Consider the following 18,705-nt stretch of genomic DNA (forward strand, 5'->3'; position numbering starts at 1 on the left):
AGCTACACATACTGCAGCTGCTGGCTTTTAATAATCAGACACTTACCTGTCCTGGAGTCCAGCGATGTCGGCACTGCAGCTAATGTTTGCATCAGCTGTCGGGTGCTGCCGCTGCCATTGCGGGTAAGGGTACATGGCAGTGCATCCTTACGGCTTCACGCCAGGAACCCTACTGTGCATGCGTGAGGCTTTGTTCCTCTCTCCTACTGGCCTGGCGACATGGAGAGGAGGACGGAGCCTTGCGGTGATGTCAATATCCATGGCTGTGGCTCCTGGAAGTGGGATCAGGATACCTGTCAACAAGATACAAAGACAGGTATCCTGCCAAATGTGGCACCGGATGGGGGGAGGAAACAAATGAGCGTAAGTTCCGCTTTTGGTGCAACTCTGCTTTAAATCCAATTGAGATGCTGTATCATGACCTTACACAGGCCGTTTATGCTGGAAAACCCTCAATGTGGCTGAATTGAAACAATTCTGCAAAGAGTGGGCCTCAGAGAGTGAAAGAGTGAAAGACTCATTGCCAGTTATCGCAAATGCTTGATTGCAGATGTTGTCGCCAAGGGTGGCATAACCAGTTATTAGGTTCAGGGGTCAATTGCTTTTTCATATAAAGCCAAGCAGATTTGGACAGCTTTTTTGCCGTAATAAATTAAACCATCATTTAAAAACTGCATTTTGTATTTACTCGGGTTATCTTAGTGTAATAATAAAATTTGTTTGATAATCTGAGTCATTGACGTGTAAAAAATCAGAAAGGGGGCAAATACTTTTTCACAGCATTATAGCTGTCTAATTTCTAGTTTATTGGCATATTGTCTGTTGTGTAAGATTTATTTCACTTTTTTATCAGGTCCAGTTGTAGTGAAAGCCGATGAATTTCCTAGACATGGCAGCAGTTTAGCGGCAATGGCAAAATTAAAACCTTATTTCCTCAAGGATGGGACTGGAACAGTAACCCCTGCCAATGCCTCAGGTTGGTGAACTGCCCTTCTTATCAGTGGAGTGCAAATTATATACTTTTTCTGTATGTTAGAAGAGAGAGGGGCTTCTCTAGCATTACTGACTACTGTAAGCAACAATAAGATTTCTTAGTGGCATGTGTGAAGTTAAAAACATTAGTTTGTGCTGTTATGATCTTACAGAAAGTTTCCATTTTTCACTGGCATTAAACCTATGTACTTAAAGGATAAGCTCATCTTTTAGGGGAAATAAATTAAATGCACCCATATTTTCAAGAAATAAATGGGAAACCAAGACCCCCTCTGTTTCAGTAAATTTGTGCTGCATATCGTGGTATCTTATGGGCCAAGAGGAATTTTAGGAATCTACTTGTCATTGATCTCAGGTGAAGGGGCTTGGAATATGGATTGGAAGGGTTTGCAACAAGTACAAGAGGTTAGGGAGAATACGGTAATAATTTCAAAATGTTAATTGTACCAAACCATGTGTGGGTATCTCTGTCCCATCCCTTAGATCTTACCATACAGTCCTAAGTGGGGAGGAAATTTTCCTTTAATTAATTATTCTTTTTAGGGAAGGGGTGATACAGGCACCTAAATGTTGTTAGGCAGCACAGTGGCTAAGTGGTTAGCACGTCCACCTGGCAGCACTAGGGTTAAAAACGAATCTTAGGAAGCACTATTATACTAAAAGGTTGGTTGATGCTTGGAATAAACTTCCAGCAGAGGTAGTGAACATAGATCTATACTTAGACAAAAAAGTTAACCAAAAAAAAAACAAAACATGTATATCAAAAAAAAAAAAAAAAAGCAGATTCGATGGACTACTCAGGCTTTCTTCTGCCATCACTTTTCTATGTTATTTGTGAACACAAATCTGTTTAAGAGATAATCAGAATGGCAGATATTTTACATTAAGTTGTTATAGTAAAACCCCTATTTAAAGTAGAAGTCTGGGATATATCGAACTACTCTTAAAACTGCTCCCTAACTCCTCCTAACACCTATACAGAAAGATCTGTGTACTTACCTATTTTCAGGTTGCTTTAGTCCGGTCACATGATCTCCCGTGTAAGCCAATGCCTGGCTACAGGACAGAGTGCTCAACAACAGCTAGAATGCCTGAGCGGTGATGTCACCCATAGGCTTGCTATGACCCATCAGTTGTCAGTGGTTCCTCCTCTCCCTTAAAGCCGGTATTCTGCTGAAAACTCTAACTCGCCAAGATCTCCAACCACGTCCCTTCCGGTGACTCTGCAGCACCAATAATTGGAGATTTCGACAAGTTGGCTGTTTTCACAGAACAGCGGCAGATATACAGTACGGTACACCATATAATGAGTGAACATTGTTAGTCCGCCTGATACTAACCAACAACATGGTTGCCTCCAAGGCTGCAGCAACTTTTTTCCTCACCCGCTGTCAAAACCACCAACTCGTCGTGTACCATACTGTATACGCTGCCGATGTTCTGTGAAAATAGGCAACTCGTCGAAATCTCGAATTATTGCTGCTGCAGAGTCACCGGAAGTGACATGGTTGGAGATTTTGGCTAGTTGGAGTTTTTGGCAGAATTCTGACGCTGGCTGACACAGGAGAGCAGATCACATGACTTGGCCAGAGTGGACTAAAAATAGGTAAGCATACAGATCTTTCATTTACATTTTAGTAAAGGTGTTAAAGGGGGAGAGAGCACTTTAGCTCGATTTGTCTAAAAAAAACATTTGCAACTTGATGTGAATCATTCGGATGACATTGTTGGCTCTGATGCAGCACTATTAATGTCTTCTTCTCAGGCATTAATGATGGAGCGGCAGCAGTGATTCTCATGCGGAAGTCTGAAGCACATCGCAGACAGCTCTCACCTTTGGCACAGATTGTATGCACAGCTCAGGCTGGTTTGGATCCATCAGTTATGGGAGTTGGACCAATCCCAGCCATCAAAAAAGCTGTAAGTATTCACACAGATGAATTACAATAAGTTGATCTTAAAGATTAAAAATACTGTTCTGTCATGTCATCAGTGTTCTTTGCTGTAAGTACTTTTAATGTCATTACTCAACAAAATTTTGCTAACGCAATCAAATCAAGACCATTACTTAAAGTAGAACTATAGGCAAAACAATTTTCTTTATCGTACATCAAGGGACACCGAGCCTTAAGTAATTACTTAATGGGTTATGGGCCACCTTCAGGTGTTGACACTGGTATACCCAATCAAGGAAGTTCACTCCCTATATAACCCCTCCTCCTTCGAGGACCACATCAGTTTTTTCGCCAGTGTCTAAGGTGTTGGTCACGAGTGAACATGTGCTCTGAGGAGCTCCAGGAGGGATCCATGCTGGGTTTAAAAAACCTCCACAACCAGATCCATCCACGCCACTGCGGCCACAGGATGGTACCCGGGCCTCGCATAAGAAGAACAAGGTTTTGCCTGTAACACTTCTCTTTAAGGGCTGGACCCTAGGAACCAGGACTCTTTTTGGTCTTGCTACATTACCTAAAGTTGTCCTGAGGGGTGCTATACAGGTCCAAAGGAGTGGAACCCCTATTAAAAGGGACCCGTAGAAACTGTAAAAAGTCCACCTATGCTTTTTCTCAAAATATATATATATATATATATATATATATATTCTGTATGCCTTTTAAAAATGTCTCCTCTAGAGTGATTATATTACACTTACCTTGTACGATGCCTTTTTCAGCAGCTCTGTGTCCAGCTATAGCAGCAGGTGTGGTCCCAGCAGCCAGAGGGGGGTCCTTAATTGAACAGACGGTGTTCCTCTTCTGAGGGATCTAAAGAGGGTACAGCAGTAGTTTATGAACATACAAAAACAGCCATTTGCATTTTTTTGTATAAAGTGAAGTCTTCCTTTAAAACTGGGAGCCAAACAAACACTGCTGACATAAATTCCCCTCCCCCTCCCCTCCTGGAGAGGTGCGGTAACAGCTTCCACTGTTTGTATTGTCAGACTTGCCCTTGTTGAGCCTGGACAGGCATTCAGCCTCTGTATAGCATTGCAGACTCTAAAAGTCTGGCGTTCATCATGGCCGGCGCCGCCTCCTCCCCTCCCTAAATGCTGTCCACACGCGCGGACTAGTGTTATTTTTAAAACAAGGAGGGGGGGCGCGTATTGCAAAGTGGCGTATCTCACAGATTGGCGGCGCCGTGTGCAGGACGTCACGTCCATGTGGAGCACATGCATACACTAGGGCGGAAGACGCTGAGGACGCCTAATCAGGTTTTCACCTGAAGCTTAACACTGACGCTCTCAGTTCATATGCTGAAGACAGAAGTCTGTCACACCAAGGGACACAGGAGCGCTGGGCATGTAAAGGTGTGTAAACAGGCATTTCCAGTACAGGAAATATTATGGTGACATTGTTTTTTGCTAAAACTATTGTTCAGCAAATACCATAATTTTTTTTCTTAAAGTGCCTCTGCTTTTGTGCTTAGCACTATGACTTCCAGAGCTACCACAAAGGTACCATGGATTCCACCCTTAGGCGCTGGGAACGCCAGTCATGCCTCCACACTGTCATCCTCTCCAGAGATACCTGACATGGCAAGCCAGGGTGAGTCATTGGAAGCAATTGGTGGTTCAACTGCTTCTCACACTTCAGCCTCTGTATACGTGACTGAAGATGCATCTTCCTCTGCCCTGCAGGGCTTAGAAGGAAGATTAGCGGCTTTAATTGCATCCTCCATCCAAGAGGATAGGAAGCGTGCTAGATCCCCCTCCCCCACCTCAAACCCCTTTTTCCAAGAGAACAGTGGGCACACGATGAGGTATTACCCTCAGGTGATCACGGGGAAAAACAAGCCGAATTTTCCTCTGTGGAGGAAACAACAGTTGATGAACCTTATGCAACCTTGCATTCTGATAGATTGATGGTACAGACTCTTCCAGAGATAGTTCATTCCACTTTTTATGCTACTTCTAATAGAGTCAGCTGAAAGTTCGGTCCCTTCCTTGGGTTTAAAAAAAAAAAAAAAAAAAAAAAAAGCTTTACAGCCTTTTTCATGCATTTCTAGAAGGGCTTATTTATGCTGAATGGAATCATCCGGATAAGCATTTTTTTCCCTCCAAAGAGTTTCTCAGTTCTCTGTCATGGAGGAAAACTTCACAAAGGATGGAAAGTACCAGCAGTAGACACTGCGATTTCCAGCATCAATAAAGATGCACAAATGCTTAAGGATCCAAAAGATAAGAAGTTGGAATTTTTTGTTAAAATCCTCCTACCAAAGGCGCTATGTTTTGCCATAGACATTATAAAAGACTCTATCCACCAAGCGTCCCGCCTTCCGCTTGTGCTAAAACACATGCGTAGGACCCTGTGGTTAAAAAGTTGGTCAGCTGAAGCATCTTCCAAAAAGTCTTCTGACTAGTTTCCCATTTCTTTGGGGAAGATTTAGTCAAATACATCCAAATGATTTCTAGCAGGAAAGGTACTCTTTTTTTGTCCAAAAGAAGGTATAAACTTCCTTTTATTTAAACGGACTCCTTCCCCCTGCGCCAGGGGGTGCTGCTTCTAGGCAGTGGTGACAGCCTCCACCGTCAGACTCTAAGAGGAGAAAACATTCAGCCCCTGTATACATGATTGAAAATGCGTTTTTCCTCCGTCCTGCAGGGCCTAGAAGGAAAATTAGCGACTTTAACCGCATCTGCTATCCAAGGATAGGAAGCGTGTTGGATCCCCCTCCCCCCACCTTAGATGCCTTATAAGGGAACAGTGTATAGAGGATGAAGGGTTACAATCTGAGAGATTGCTGGTACAAATCTCTTACAAAGATGGTTCGTGCCTCTTTTTTAGCTACCTCTAGTAGAGTCAGCCGATGGTTCTGTTTTTTCTTAGGTTCCTTAAAACCTTCACTGCCTTTTTCATGCGTTTCCTGTACATGTACAGATCCACGCAGAAATTCAACAGATCCATTCTAGATCTAAAAGGATCTAAATCAGTTCCAGAGGATCCGATTCTTTCTATGGAGTCGATCAGGTCAGTAGTTTCTAACCTACAAGGAGGAAAACTTCTGTCGTCTGTCGGCATCAGGGATGCATATCTGCATGTCCATATATTTCCCGCTCACCAAAGGTTTTGCAGTTCAAAGTAGAACAGCAGCATTGCAGTTTATAGCCTTGCCCTTCAGGCCAGCTACAGCATGAAGTTGTTAGAAAGGATGGTGGCTTCATTCGAAGCAGTTCCCTATGCCCAGTTCCATTCGAGACTGTTGCAAAACAGTATTCTATCTGCTAACAAGACGATCCAAGCTTTGGACTTGCCAATGCGGCTGTCCCCAAGGGTGTCCCCAAGGGTGTCCCAAAGCCTCAATTGGTGGTTACTAACCAGAATCTGCTGAAAGGAAAATCCTTCAGACCTGTTATCTGGAAAGTGGTAACGACAGATGCCAGCCTTTCAGGCTGGGGAGCAGTACTAAAGAAGACAACTGTCCAAGGACAGTGGTCAAGAACCGGAAGAGCCTTGCCCATCAACATCCTAGTGATTCGGGCAGTGCGTCTGGCTCTAAAGACCTGGACTTTCAGGTTAAGGGATTGTCCTGTCAGGATCCAATCTGTCAATGCCATGGCCATGGCCTATATTAATCACCAAGGGGGCACTAGGAGTCTCTCAGCGCAGAGAGAGGTGAACCATATTCTAACTTGGGCAGAAAGAAATATTCCGTGACTATCGGCAGTCTTCATTCCGGGAATAGAGAATTGGCAGGCAAACTACTTAAGTCGCCAGCAGTTATTCCCAGGGGAATGGTTTATTCACCCCGACATATTTTCGGGATGTTTGTCAAAGATGGGGAATTCCGGACGTAGATCTTCTAGTGTCCAGTTCAACATAAAGTTAGTCAACTTTGTGTCCACAACAAAGGATCCAGTCGCGTGCAGAACAGATGCGTTAGTGATACCGTGGGATCAGCTTTCACTGATCTATGCATTTCCCCCTATTAATTGCTGCCTCAACTTCTTTGCAGGATCAAGCTGAAAAGAAAAGCAGTAATTCTGGCAGCATCAGCATGGCCCAGAAGGTCCTGATATGCAGAAATCCTAGGCTTTCTGGGTCAGTTATCTATACTTTGATTAATACAAGGAAACCAACTTCCAGAACTATACATTTTATAGAGTCTGGAAGGCTTATGTTTCCTGGAGTGAATCCAAGGGTTGACACCCTTGGAGATATATCATAGGCAGAATTCTTGCCTTTCTACAATTAAGCGTAGATATGAAGTTGGTCTTGAGTACTATTAAGGGCCAAGTCTCAGCCTTATTGATTTTATTTTAAAAAAACACATTCTTAGTCTGGGGTTTTATACAAGGGGTGATGTGGATTAGTCCACCAGTTAAATCACCTTTAAGCCCTTGGGACTTGAATTTAGTTTTGTCAGTGTTACAAAAACACCCATTTGAACCAATACAGCATATTCCCTTAGTTCTTCTGACAAGGAAGCTGGTATTTTTGGTTGCTATATCCTCAGCAAGGAGGTTTTCGGTACTGGCTGCTCTTTCTTGTAAAGAGCCATATTTGATTATTCATGAAGACAGAGTGGTGTTACGCTCTCGTCCAGGCTTTTGCCAAAAGTGGTTCCAAGTTTTTTACCTGAACCAAGATATTGTCCTACCATCATTTTTTCCAAAATCATATCCCAGGGAAGAAAAGTCACTACATTGTTTTGATGTGGTGAGAGCAGTGAGAATCTATTTAAAGACAACTGCTCAGATTCTTAAGACTGATGTCTTATGTATTCTGCCAGAGCGTCCTAAGAAAGGACAGGCAGCGTCGAAATCCACTGTCGCTAAGTGGATTCGGCAAGTTATAATTCAATAATTATACCCCCTTTTCAAGTTAAGGCGCACTCTACCAGGGCGGTTAGTGCTTCTTGGGCAGTGCGTCACCAGGCCTCCATGGCTCAGATCTGTAAGGCTGCAACTTGGTCTTCAGTGTATACATTCACAAAAATTTTATCAGGTGGATGTAAGGCGGTATGAGGATATCGCCTTTGGGTGCAGTATGCTGCAGGCAGCAGTATAAGTCCTCAAGTCTGGGGGTACCCTGCGGGTTGTCTCCCCCTCCCCTCAGGTAGCATTGCTATGGGACGTCCCATTAAGTAATTACTTAAGGCTCTGTGTCCCATGATGTACGATAAAGAAAATAGGATTTTTATAACAGCTTACCTGTAAAATCCTTTTCTTGGAGTACATCATGGGACACAGAGGTCCCTCCCCTCTTTTGGGATTTAAAGTGGAGGGCCACCCTGAAAAAAAAATTCACAAAAAATCCTAAAAAAAAAATTTAAACTTACCTAAACCCTTGTTGCTAGGCAGTCTTTCTAATCTGCCTCTTCCTATTCCGCGGCATGTTCTGCTCCTCGGTGAGCGGCCCCGTTGTCTTCTGGGAACTCTGTGTTCCCAGAACACCACAGGGCCATTCACAGAGCACTCGCGCGTGCGCAGTAGGAAACTGGCAGTGAAGCCTTGCGGCTTCACTGCCTGTTTTCCTTACCTAGGATGGCGGTGCCGGGACCCGAGGGACGGGTCGGCCTCGGGCAGCCAACATCGTGGGCACCCAGAACAGGTAAGTACTTATTTAAAGTCAGCAGCTACAGTGTTCGTAGCTGCTGACTTTTAATTTTTTTGTTTTTCAGGGATGGAGTCCCGCTTTAAGTATATTTCTTTGCTGCAAAAACTGATGTGCAACACTTTAGACACTGGCGAAAAAACTGATGTGATCCTCGAAGGAGGACGGGTTATATAGGGAGTGAACTTCCTTGATTGGGTATACCAGTGTCAACACCTGAAGGTGGCCCATAACCTATTAAGTAATTACTTAGACTCTGTGTCCCATGATGTACTCCAAGAAGAAGGATTTTACAGGTAAGCTGTAATAAAAATCTTTTTTTTTTTTCCATTTTGGATCTAAACCCTGTCAGATTTTTTTATTTTTTTTTTTTTTTTTTGCCATCTGTCCCATAACCAAACCGGAAGTGAGAGGAAATCCCTGCAAATTAAGGGCATTTCTTGGAGACCACCAGGTCATCAAAACTAGTATCCTGATTGGAAGATTTCCCCTCTATTACTTTTCTGGGGACAACTCAAAATTTGGGATTTTCCGTTACTTTCACTTTGATAATGGTCAACGGGACAAATAGGGAGGGTGAATCTCCTTAATGGGAGCACAGACAGCAATAAAAACTGACATGAATTCTAATCCATCTACACTCTAAAACTGAGGAAAAAAAAGTTTTACCTTCAGTTATACTTTAATACTTTCAGATTGCTTTTAGTTGAGGTTTTGCCATAAATGCAATAAAATAAATACATCTTTAGTCCTAATATGTGCTTCATATGCAAACTCTGATTTATTTTTTCCAAACCATGCATAGGAGCTTTTGTAACTACAACATGCCTTTTTAGGTGCATTCAGCCTGCATTTGATATTGGGGATGAAGTTAAGGTTCACAAACTTTTGGATGACAATTTTGCAGGTTTGCATCCAGAAATAAAACAACCTATAAATTGCCACTGAAGAGAGCCGCTCCAGGTGAGCACATTAGCCATCCATCCACAGCATAGCCAGGGTTTAGGTGAGAGTGCTAGCACAGCTCGTCTGCAGATACACAATCGAAAGAAATCCAGAATTCACTGCAACACTTCACCTTTATTGATCCTTCATGCAAAAGACATCACAGACAGTGTGGGGTACAGTAAAAATTGACGCGTTTCACACTGACTATTGCTTACTCATAACCTCATACAAGGGAGGTTATGAGTAAGCGCTAGCCACAAAGTGAAACACGTCAACGTTTACTGTACCCTGCACTGTCTGATGTCTTTTGCATGAAGGATCAATAAAGATGAAATACTGTAGCAAATCCTGGATTTCTTTTGATTGTAAAACAGCCTATAACTCAGCCTTTACCCATGGTCACATGAGTTACAAATGCCAATTGTTTTAAAGAATTTTTGACCCAGCCCCCTTTCTATAAAAGGGTGGGTTCACAGCAGCCATATTGTCAGTGTTTGATGTAGCTGTAAGGGAGGGCTGACAGTTCTGTATAGCAAAGACACTGTTTTTTTTTTTTTTCCTAATTTTGGCAATGGTACATGTCCCCTTGTGCCCAGCTTCCTATGCACTTTGACAGAAGCTTACTTATTAGCCCATCAAATGGCCAGAATTAAATGACAAGTTTGCCCCCACACAGATTTCTTTTTTTTACCCTCCACGAATTTCAGTTAGGTTCATCGCAAAGTTTGCAAACCAAACCCAAGCAGATTCTCTCATATCTATTTTGGATCCTTCAGAGGTGCTTATGGTCTTTTTTGGACCTGCTTCTAATCTGGCTTTTATGGGAAGAAAAACTATTCTAGGATGAAGAATGTACTCGATTTCTAAAGGTGACTAAAGGCATAAAATTTCAGTTTGGTACACACTATGAGAAAATCAGAAGTAAAATTCCATACAAGGCAAGATTTTCCAAACGAAAATTTCCAAAGGGACAAACTCCAAAATGTTTCTCGTATGTGAACAGAACGAAAGATTTTCATTTAATGTGTACTGTTTTCATGCGAGAAAAATCAGATCCGAAAGACTGCGCACAACCAGAAACAATTAACAACAAAAAAAAGCCTTTATCAACTTTATCATACGCGAATGTTTGTACATTATTTCCATCCTCCATTCTGACTTGCTGTGAAACACCGGATAACCGGACGTTCAAACGCTTTTTTTTTTTTTGCTTTTTTTTTTTATAGTGTGTACCCAGCCTAAAATTGCAGACCTCGGGAGCTTATGATTAATATTGACATTTATAGGTAATCATGTTCTTCATGTAAGCATTTCCAGACCTTGATAGACATTCCCTGGCTGAGCCTGTTTTAGTGAAGAAGACAAGAGGCTCAGTTTTCTCAGCTGATTGTTATTTTTCTTCCCTAAGATAAGCTGGTAGCAGGGGTGGGGGTTGCTTTGTAGACTGTTTCTGTTCCTCATCCACAGACCTGAACATCTAGCAGTCAGCTGAACCCAATATTGATTCACAGCTAAGCGCTCCCAATGTCTTTACCATTAAAATAAATGGAAACCCATAAAAATGCATGTTAAAGAACATAGTGCACGTTATTGTGCTTGTGCATTTTCAAAGCGAGTTGCAATGCGCATGGTATTGAAAGTCAACATGCGTCATAATGAACATCATTTGTATTCCCTCATGAATACGTTTACCTGTCTCATGATGCATTAACGTGTGCCTTGACCTGCATGTTGAGATGTGTTTTTTTTTTTTTTTAACTGCAACGAGAAGTGCATCAAGCAAAAACACAAAGGTGTGTGTCCAGCCTTAAGCTGGCCATACACTGTGCAAACCATCAACACAGACAGTGTTTACAGGGGAATCCCTCCTGCTGATCCATTGTATACTCCTAGCGGAGAATACAGTGAGAAGACAGTGATTATTGCTAGCAGCTGTACCAGCAGGCTGGTTGTACCCAAGTTTAATCAATCAACTTGGTACATTTAGCCTGCCCATACATGGTTTGAATCTCTGCTGGTTCAGCAGGAACTATCTTTTTATTTGGATACTCTAGGGAAGCGTTAAATCCCCTGTCAGATTATTTTTGATCTGTGTCCTGCTGGGGAAATTTTCCTCCTCCTTTTTTTTTTTTTTTTGTCCTAGAGAGTGACTGCAATTATACAGTGGATATAAAAAGTCTACACACCCCTGTTAAAATGTCAGGTTTCTGTGATGTAAAAAAAAATGTGATAAAGATAATTAATTTCAGAACTTTTTCCTCCTTTAATGTGACCTATAAACTGTACAACTCAGTTGAACAACGAACTGAAATCTTTTAGGTGGAGAGAAGTAAAAAATTAAAAAATAAAATAATATGGTTGCATAAGGGTGCACACCCTTATCCACTTCAGCCCCGGAAGGATTTACCCCCTTCCTGACCAGAGCATTTTTTAGCGATTGGGCACTGTGTCGCTGTAACTGACAATTACGCGGTGGGGCGACGTTGCACCCAAACAAAATTGACGTCCTTTTTTTCCCCACAAATAGAGCTTTCTTTTGGTGGTATTTGATCACCTCTGCGGTTTTTAATTTTGCGCTATAAACAAAAAAAGAGTGACAATTTAGAAAAAAATGCAATATTATTTACTTTTTGCTATAATAAATAACTCCAAAAAATATATAAAAAAATGAACTTCTTCCTCAGTTTAGACCGATATGTATACTTCTAAATATTTTTGGTAAAAAAAATTGCAATAAGCATATATTGATTGATTTACACAAAAGTTATAGCGTCTACAAAATAGGGGATAGATTTATGGCATTTTTATTATTATTTTTTTTTTTTTTATTAGTAATGGCGGCGATCTGCGATTTTTTTTTTTTTTTTTTTTTTTTTTTTTTTTTTTTGTATCGTGACTGCCACATTGCAGTGGACACATTGGACACTTTTGAAATTATTTTTAGACCATTGACATTTATACAGCGATTAAAGGAACTGATTACTGTGTAGATGACACTGGCAGGGAAGGGGTTAACTGTGTTCCCTCAGTGTGTTCTAACTGTAGGGGGGATGGGCTCAGTAGAACATGACAGAGATCACTGCTCCCGATGACAGGGAGCAGTAGATCCCTGTCATGTTGCTAGGCAGAACAGGACTCGCAAGCACGCTCACGCGGCGGGGGCGTTTGCCCACTAGCCCGTGATTTAAAGGGGACATACAGGTACACCCATTTGCGCAGCCGTGCCATTGTGCCGACGTATATCGTTGTGCGCTGGACGGCAAACGGTTAACCCAATACTTTGTTGAAGCACAAAGTATGTATTTGTAAGTGATATGATGTTTTCTTTATCGTACATCATGGGGCACAGAGCAACCATAATAATGACTATTATGGGTTACCTGGTGCAGTTGAGCAGGTGCAGAATAGTATACATGTTTTATAATGCTTGCTTACTTGCAGAGGCACATGTTTGCATAAACACATGCTTGCTTGCTTGAATAAACACATGCTTGAGTAGGCACATGTTTGCAGAGGGCCCCGGCCCGTCTGCCCCGTGGCTCCCTGCGCCCGACAAGCGGGCAGCACCCAGCATGCAGCCCCCCCCCCCCCCCCCCAAGGCTGGCCATGATGGTGTGTTTGCGTGGACGCGTGTTGCGTAGATGCAGGTTTTTATAAGCATGTGTTTGTATAGACCTGTGGGCATAAGTGTATGCATGTTGCATAGATATACGTGTGTGTGTGTGGATGCATGTTTCCATAAACACATGGTACATAGATATGTGTTGCGCAATATATGTTGCATAAACACGTTTCATAAACGCATGCTTGCTTATTCCGAAAATGCGTGTCTCCATGGGCACGTATTGTGTAAGTGCGTGTTTGCATGGACACATGCTTTCGTGTTTTGCCTAAATACATATTTGCATAAGAACATACCTACATGCTTCCATAAACTCATGCCACTATAAAAGCATTATGCTTAAACGCAGGCTGCCATGTTTTCATATAAACTGCATACATATGTGCTTAGTTGCATTAAACTGCACATATGGGCTTATTTACATTAAACTGTATACATCTGTGCTTATTTGCCTAGGACTACATACATATCTGTGTTTTTTTTTTTTTTTCTTTTTTGTTTGTTTTTTATTGCCTAGGACTACATACATATGTGCTTATTGCCTGAGCTATATACATAGATGCATGAATGGCAAAAATACTTGTATATCCGGAATGTTTGCATAACTGGGTACCTGCATACTTACATACCTACAGGGTTGTATAGTGGTAGACCAACATTGTCTAGGCCTGCATCCTTGTGAACTGCGTATTCGTTCGTCGAATACAGTCACTTTATTATGTATCTAGACTAGCTGAATGACTTGGAGGCTTGAGGCAGGTACAGCACCCTCAGGTTCAGTGGTCTGGCAATGTTCACATCTCCTGTTGGACCAATAGCATTAAGTTGATCTGAGCCACTGTGGTGCCTGATCTGGGATCAAGCCTCGTTAGTACTTGGATGGGAGACTGCCCAGGTTTCCCTCCTAAGTGAGGGAGGCATCGGAGTTTGCTGTGTTTGAGAGTCTCAGACCATACGTTTTTAGAGCAGTCTCTGAGGTGGTTCGCTCCTTTCTTAATCGGGTCAGTCTTTGCCTTGCGTTGGGTCTTTGGAGCAAAAGTAATGGGCTCATTATTATGAAACAATGAAATGGTAGCAGCTTCAAAACTGAATAGGGACATGAGGTCTATCTTTAGATCTCAATCCGCTGGGCATCCTTCGGTTTCAGATAGGCTCGGTCTGTTTAGTGATGACCTCTCTGCAAGAGGTAGATTGCAGGGCCCATAATCATCAGGAAACACACAGCTTCATGTGCTGGGTTGTTTCCAGTCTCATCAAAGATTTCTGTAAATGCAGTGGAAAGTCTGTTTTTCATTTTTGTGACCGTCTTTTGGGCTGGCCACAGCTTCTGAGGTTCACAAAGCTCCTAGCTCCTGTGCTGGACTTGCTAAAGACACAGGGGGTGTCAATCTCAGTATACCTCAATAACCTTGCTCAGGAAGCAGTTGGTCCAGATTTTCCTTCAATAAATTTTGCAGTAGGAAGCTGTATCTAGGTTGAAGCACATTCCTTATGTACAGTCCTACTCCAGGTCTTGGAAAGGATCATTCTCTCTGTCCGGAACTTTAAGATCCAGGCATTGGATTGCCGGAGGGCTTTGTTCCAGGGGTGTTGCACAGCTAAAGATTGGTGGTTGATGGTTCGGAATCTAGAAAGGTTGAATTCTTCCTTTCAGGTATTGGAAGATAGTAACCACTGATGCCAGTTTCTCCATTTGATTTGAGGGTGGCTACAGTTCAGTGGACTTGGTCTCCACAGGAGAGAATACTGCCCATAAATATCTTGGAGCTTTTGGCCAGTACGCCTTGCTTTAGATTATGGTACAAACCAGTTTTAGGTTCTATCTGGAAAAGCCTCTGCAGGGGGCATATATATCAACCACCAGGGCGGCAACAGGAATCATGTTGCTCAGGAAGTTGAACCGCATTCTGTCTCTATTGCCAGTGCATATTCCAGGTATAGAATAGTGGCAGGGGGAACTCTGCAGGTGAATCTACTAGACTCCAAGTTCTACAACAAGAAGGATCAGGTTGTGTCCGGGATGAGGGTCCCACTGGTAATAGGGGTAGATGCACTGATAACGCCTTAGGGACCAGTTCTCCCTTTTTTGATGCTTTCCCTCTGTTTTGACTTCTGTCACATCTTTTGCGAAGAATGCAGAAGGGGGTAACACTGATATTGTTAGCCAAATTAGCCCAGGAGGGCTTGGTACACTGACATAGCGAGTCTTGCTGTGGCCGCTGCTTGGACACTTCCAGTCCAGTGGGACTTAATGGTCTTGAGTCCTGTATCTCAGCACTGTTGAGCTCCTAGAAGCCAGCTTCGGGGAACTTCAATTACAGGACTTGAAAATATTTTTTGCCTGGGGTGAAGCCAGGACGTGGCACCTGCAGAAATATGTGAGTGGGAGATTTTCTTTTTCTTTCTCAAATCAGTAGGGGAAAGGAGATTGGCCTTAAGTACCGTTAAGGGTCAGAGTCCGTCCGAGAACTCGTCAGAGTTACTTGATTTGTTGGTACAGGTCAGGAATTCTGTTTTTTACTGCCAGTAGAGCCCAGGATGGGCAGGAGGCATCCAAGTTAACTATTTTCATTGGATTTACCAGTTTATTATTCAAGCCTATGGCTTGAAAGGGCAAGATCCCCCACCCCCCCCCCCCCTTTTTTTTTTTTTTTTTTTTTTTTTTTTTTTGGTAAAAGCACTCACTACTGGGTGTGAGGGGGCATCTTGGGCCATCCGCCATCACGTGTCAGTGGCTCAGGATTTAAGGCCATTACATGGTCTTTTGTTCATACATTTACAGAATTTTACCAGATATCAAAGCCACAGAGAATACTGCTTTGGTCGCAGTATACTTTGGGCGGCAGAAGGAGTCCTTCTTGGGTGGCAGTTTCAGTCTCCCTCCCCTCAAGTGCATTGCTTTAGGACATATAGTCATTATTATGGTTGTTCTGTGTCCCGTGATGTACGATAAAAAAAATAGGATTTTTTCATCATACTTACCTGTAAAATCCTTTTCTTGGAGTTCATCACAGGACACAGAGGTCCCTCCTTTTTTTGGGCTATTCATTTCTTTGCTACAAAACTGAGGTCCTTCCTGTGTAGGAGGGGTTATATAGGGGAAGACCTACTGTTTAACTATGACACATTTTTCCTACATGCTTTTGGGAGACTTCAGATGCGTTTTGACAAAATGTAGCCAGGCTCGGATGTTTTTCTTCGTGAGAAAAGGCCTCCACATGTACCACAAAGCCAGCACTTGCCAGATATTCCTGCAGCTCCTTTAATGTTGCTGTAACCGCTTGACAGCCTCCCAGATCAGTTTTCTTCTCGTCTTTTCATCAACTTTGGAGGGATGTCCAGTTCTTGGTAATGTCATTGTTATGCCATATTTTCTCCACTTGATGATGACTGTCTTCACTGTGTTCCAAGGTATATCTAATGCCTTAAATTCTTTTGTCCCCTTCTCCTGACTGATACCTTTTAACAATGAGATCCCTCTGATGCTCTGGAAGCTCTTTGCGGACCATGGCTTTTGCTGTAGGATGCGACTAAGAAAATGTCAGGAAAAGTTAAAGAAAAAGATTTCAGTTTGTTGTTTCTGAGTTGTACAGTTTATAGGTTACATTAAAGGTGGAAAAAGTTCTGAAATGATTTATCTTTGTCTCATTTCTTTTACATCACAGAAACCTGACATTTTAACAGGGGGGTGTAGATTTTTTATATCCATTGTAGATACACTTTGGGATTTTCCCTCCCTTTCTGTCTTAATAACAATGGTCACCATAGAAAATGGAGGGATTTGCACGAAAATGCAAGAAACTAACTACAAGTTGTTGACAAGGTGGTACAATACTCCTGCAAAATTACATAGGATATTTCCATCCTCCTCGGACAGGTGTTGGAGATAAGAGATAAATAGGTGATAAACAGACCCTGTATGGAGCTGGGATTCACCGATCCTAGCGAGTAAATGCTAGCGGCTTTATACACTAGTTGTCCCTCTGGGCCTATACCTCTTCCAGGTACCTCTCATATGCACAGTCCCCCCCCACCTTCCCCCTGTATGTCCTCTCTCTTTCCCCTCCTCCCTCTCCCCTCCTTCCACTCCCCATTGCCTCTTCTCTCTTCACTTCGCTATCTTCTGATTCCTTCTTTGTCTTTTCTTCTTCTCTACGTACTGAAAATGGAAAATGAAGGGGATAACCCCAATTATCATTATTTCACTTCAGATAAGGTTTACTCGGCATGTAGTATTAATTGTTTTGGAATATATGGACGTCATTATTATCTTAACAGTGAAAGATTGATCTACTTGAAGATACGACCCCCGATGAGCTATATATGTTTGCCGTGTTATTAATGTGATGGAGTTGTACCCTTCTTTGTGTTTGAATAAAATTATAATTTGAAAAAAGAAAATAGAGGGATACAATCCCCAGCAGTACAGCAGCAGTAAAAGCTTGAGTGAGGGTCTAAGCCTTCTGCAGTCTGTCCAAAGATGAGAACAAAAAGTTTTGCCTAGTTTACATACACTTTAAGCCCATTTTCTGTCTGTGTATAGCTTTAAATTGGCAAAAAGCTCAGGCTCCTGTTATAAGATGCATAATAATGTAATTTTATGTTTATTCTGGCACTGTCAAATACTTGCGCGAATCATTTAGTAAATCATCCCCATTGTCTCTGATACTAAAGACTGCCATACACCCTCTCTGCTGCACCAAACTCTGTTAAGTGTATAGCCAGTTTTACGTTGTCATTCAGTAGAATAAATTATTGTAGACAGATCTGCCAGATGCTCAAGGAATTTTTTTTTTTTTTTTGCAGGTTGAAAAAGCTGGATGGAGCCTTGATGATGTGGATGTATTTGAAATAAATGAAGCATTTGCAGCACAAGCATTGGCAATTGTCAAAGAACTAGGGTTAAACCCTGATAAGGTAAGATCTGTTGCTTTCATTTGTTGATCTTGGTAACTGTGCCTCAAGCCCAGGTTTTAGATTTTCATGGAACTGTGTCTCTCAAACTTAAACTTAAAGTCAACTTAAATGTAAAAATAAAGGTTATGTTTTATTGAGCATCTAGAAGTGGTAATTGTGCCTAAGCAGTACCCTGAAAATGTCTTAATTTCCCGCTGATAAATAGTAAGCTTTTTGGTTTACCTGCAAAATCTTTTTCCCGGGGTACATTAAAGAACACAAAGGAGTTGACATTCAAGATTACGTGGGGTATGCCCACACCTTCAGGTGAAAGTGAAAATCCTAATTTCCTAATCACACATCACAGGACACAGAGGAGTTAATGTTTAAGTTTCCATAAAACAACCAAAAAAAAAAAAAAAAAAACCCACAATGAATATTACTTACCTTCAGTGAGATGGGTCTCTAGTGCTGCTGTGTCCTCCTCTCCTCCTCCAATGCCCTCACCTCCCTACCTCCACCTTGTTTTTTTGGCCAAGCAGGTGCGATCAGAATCACTGTAACAGCATTCACCTTTGTCCTGTGCAACAGATGAGGAAGAAGCTGCAGTGGAGGTAAGAAATAGATCATAAAAACTGATCCCAAGGAGTCATCAGGGTATGCACTGCAAACGCCCGAGGATCCCTAGTTTGG

General features: G+C 42.2%; 1 protein-coding gene across 1 annotated transcript in view; it reads left to right on the plus strand.

Moving 5' to 3' along the window:
* ACAT2 (acetyl-CoA acetyltransferase 2) overlaps nt 1–18,705 on the plus strand; it is a 57,960-nt gene that overhangs the window by 31,374 nt on the left and 7,881 nt on the right. The window contains exons 6-8 of the mRNA XM_073627862.1: nt 854–976; nt 2,759–2,913; nt 17,923–18,033. Coding sequence (XP_073483963.1) covers nt 854–976; nt 2,759–2,913; nt 17,923–18,033 — 389 coding nt within the window. The remainder of the gene's footprint in view (nt 1–853; nt 977–2,758; nt 2,914–17,922; nt 18,034–18,705) is intronic.

This window comes from Aquarana catesbeiana, linkage group LG04 (genome assembly GCF_042186555.1).
Source record: "Aquarana catesbeiana isolate 2022-GZ linkage group LG04, ASM4218655v1, whole genome shotgun sequence".
In the NCBI taxonomy this organism is placed as follows: domain Eukaryota; kingdom Metazoa; phylum Chordata; class Amphibia; order Anura; family Ranidae; genus Aquarana; species Aquarana catesbeiana.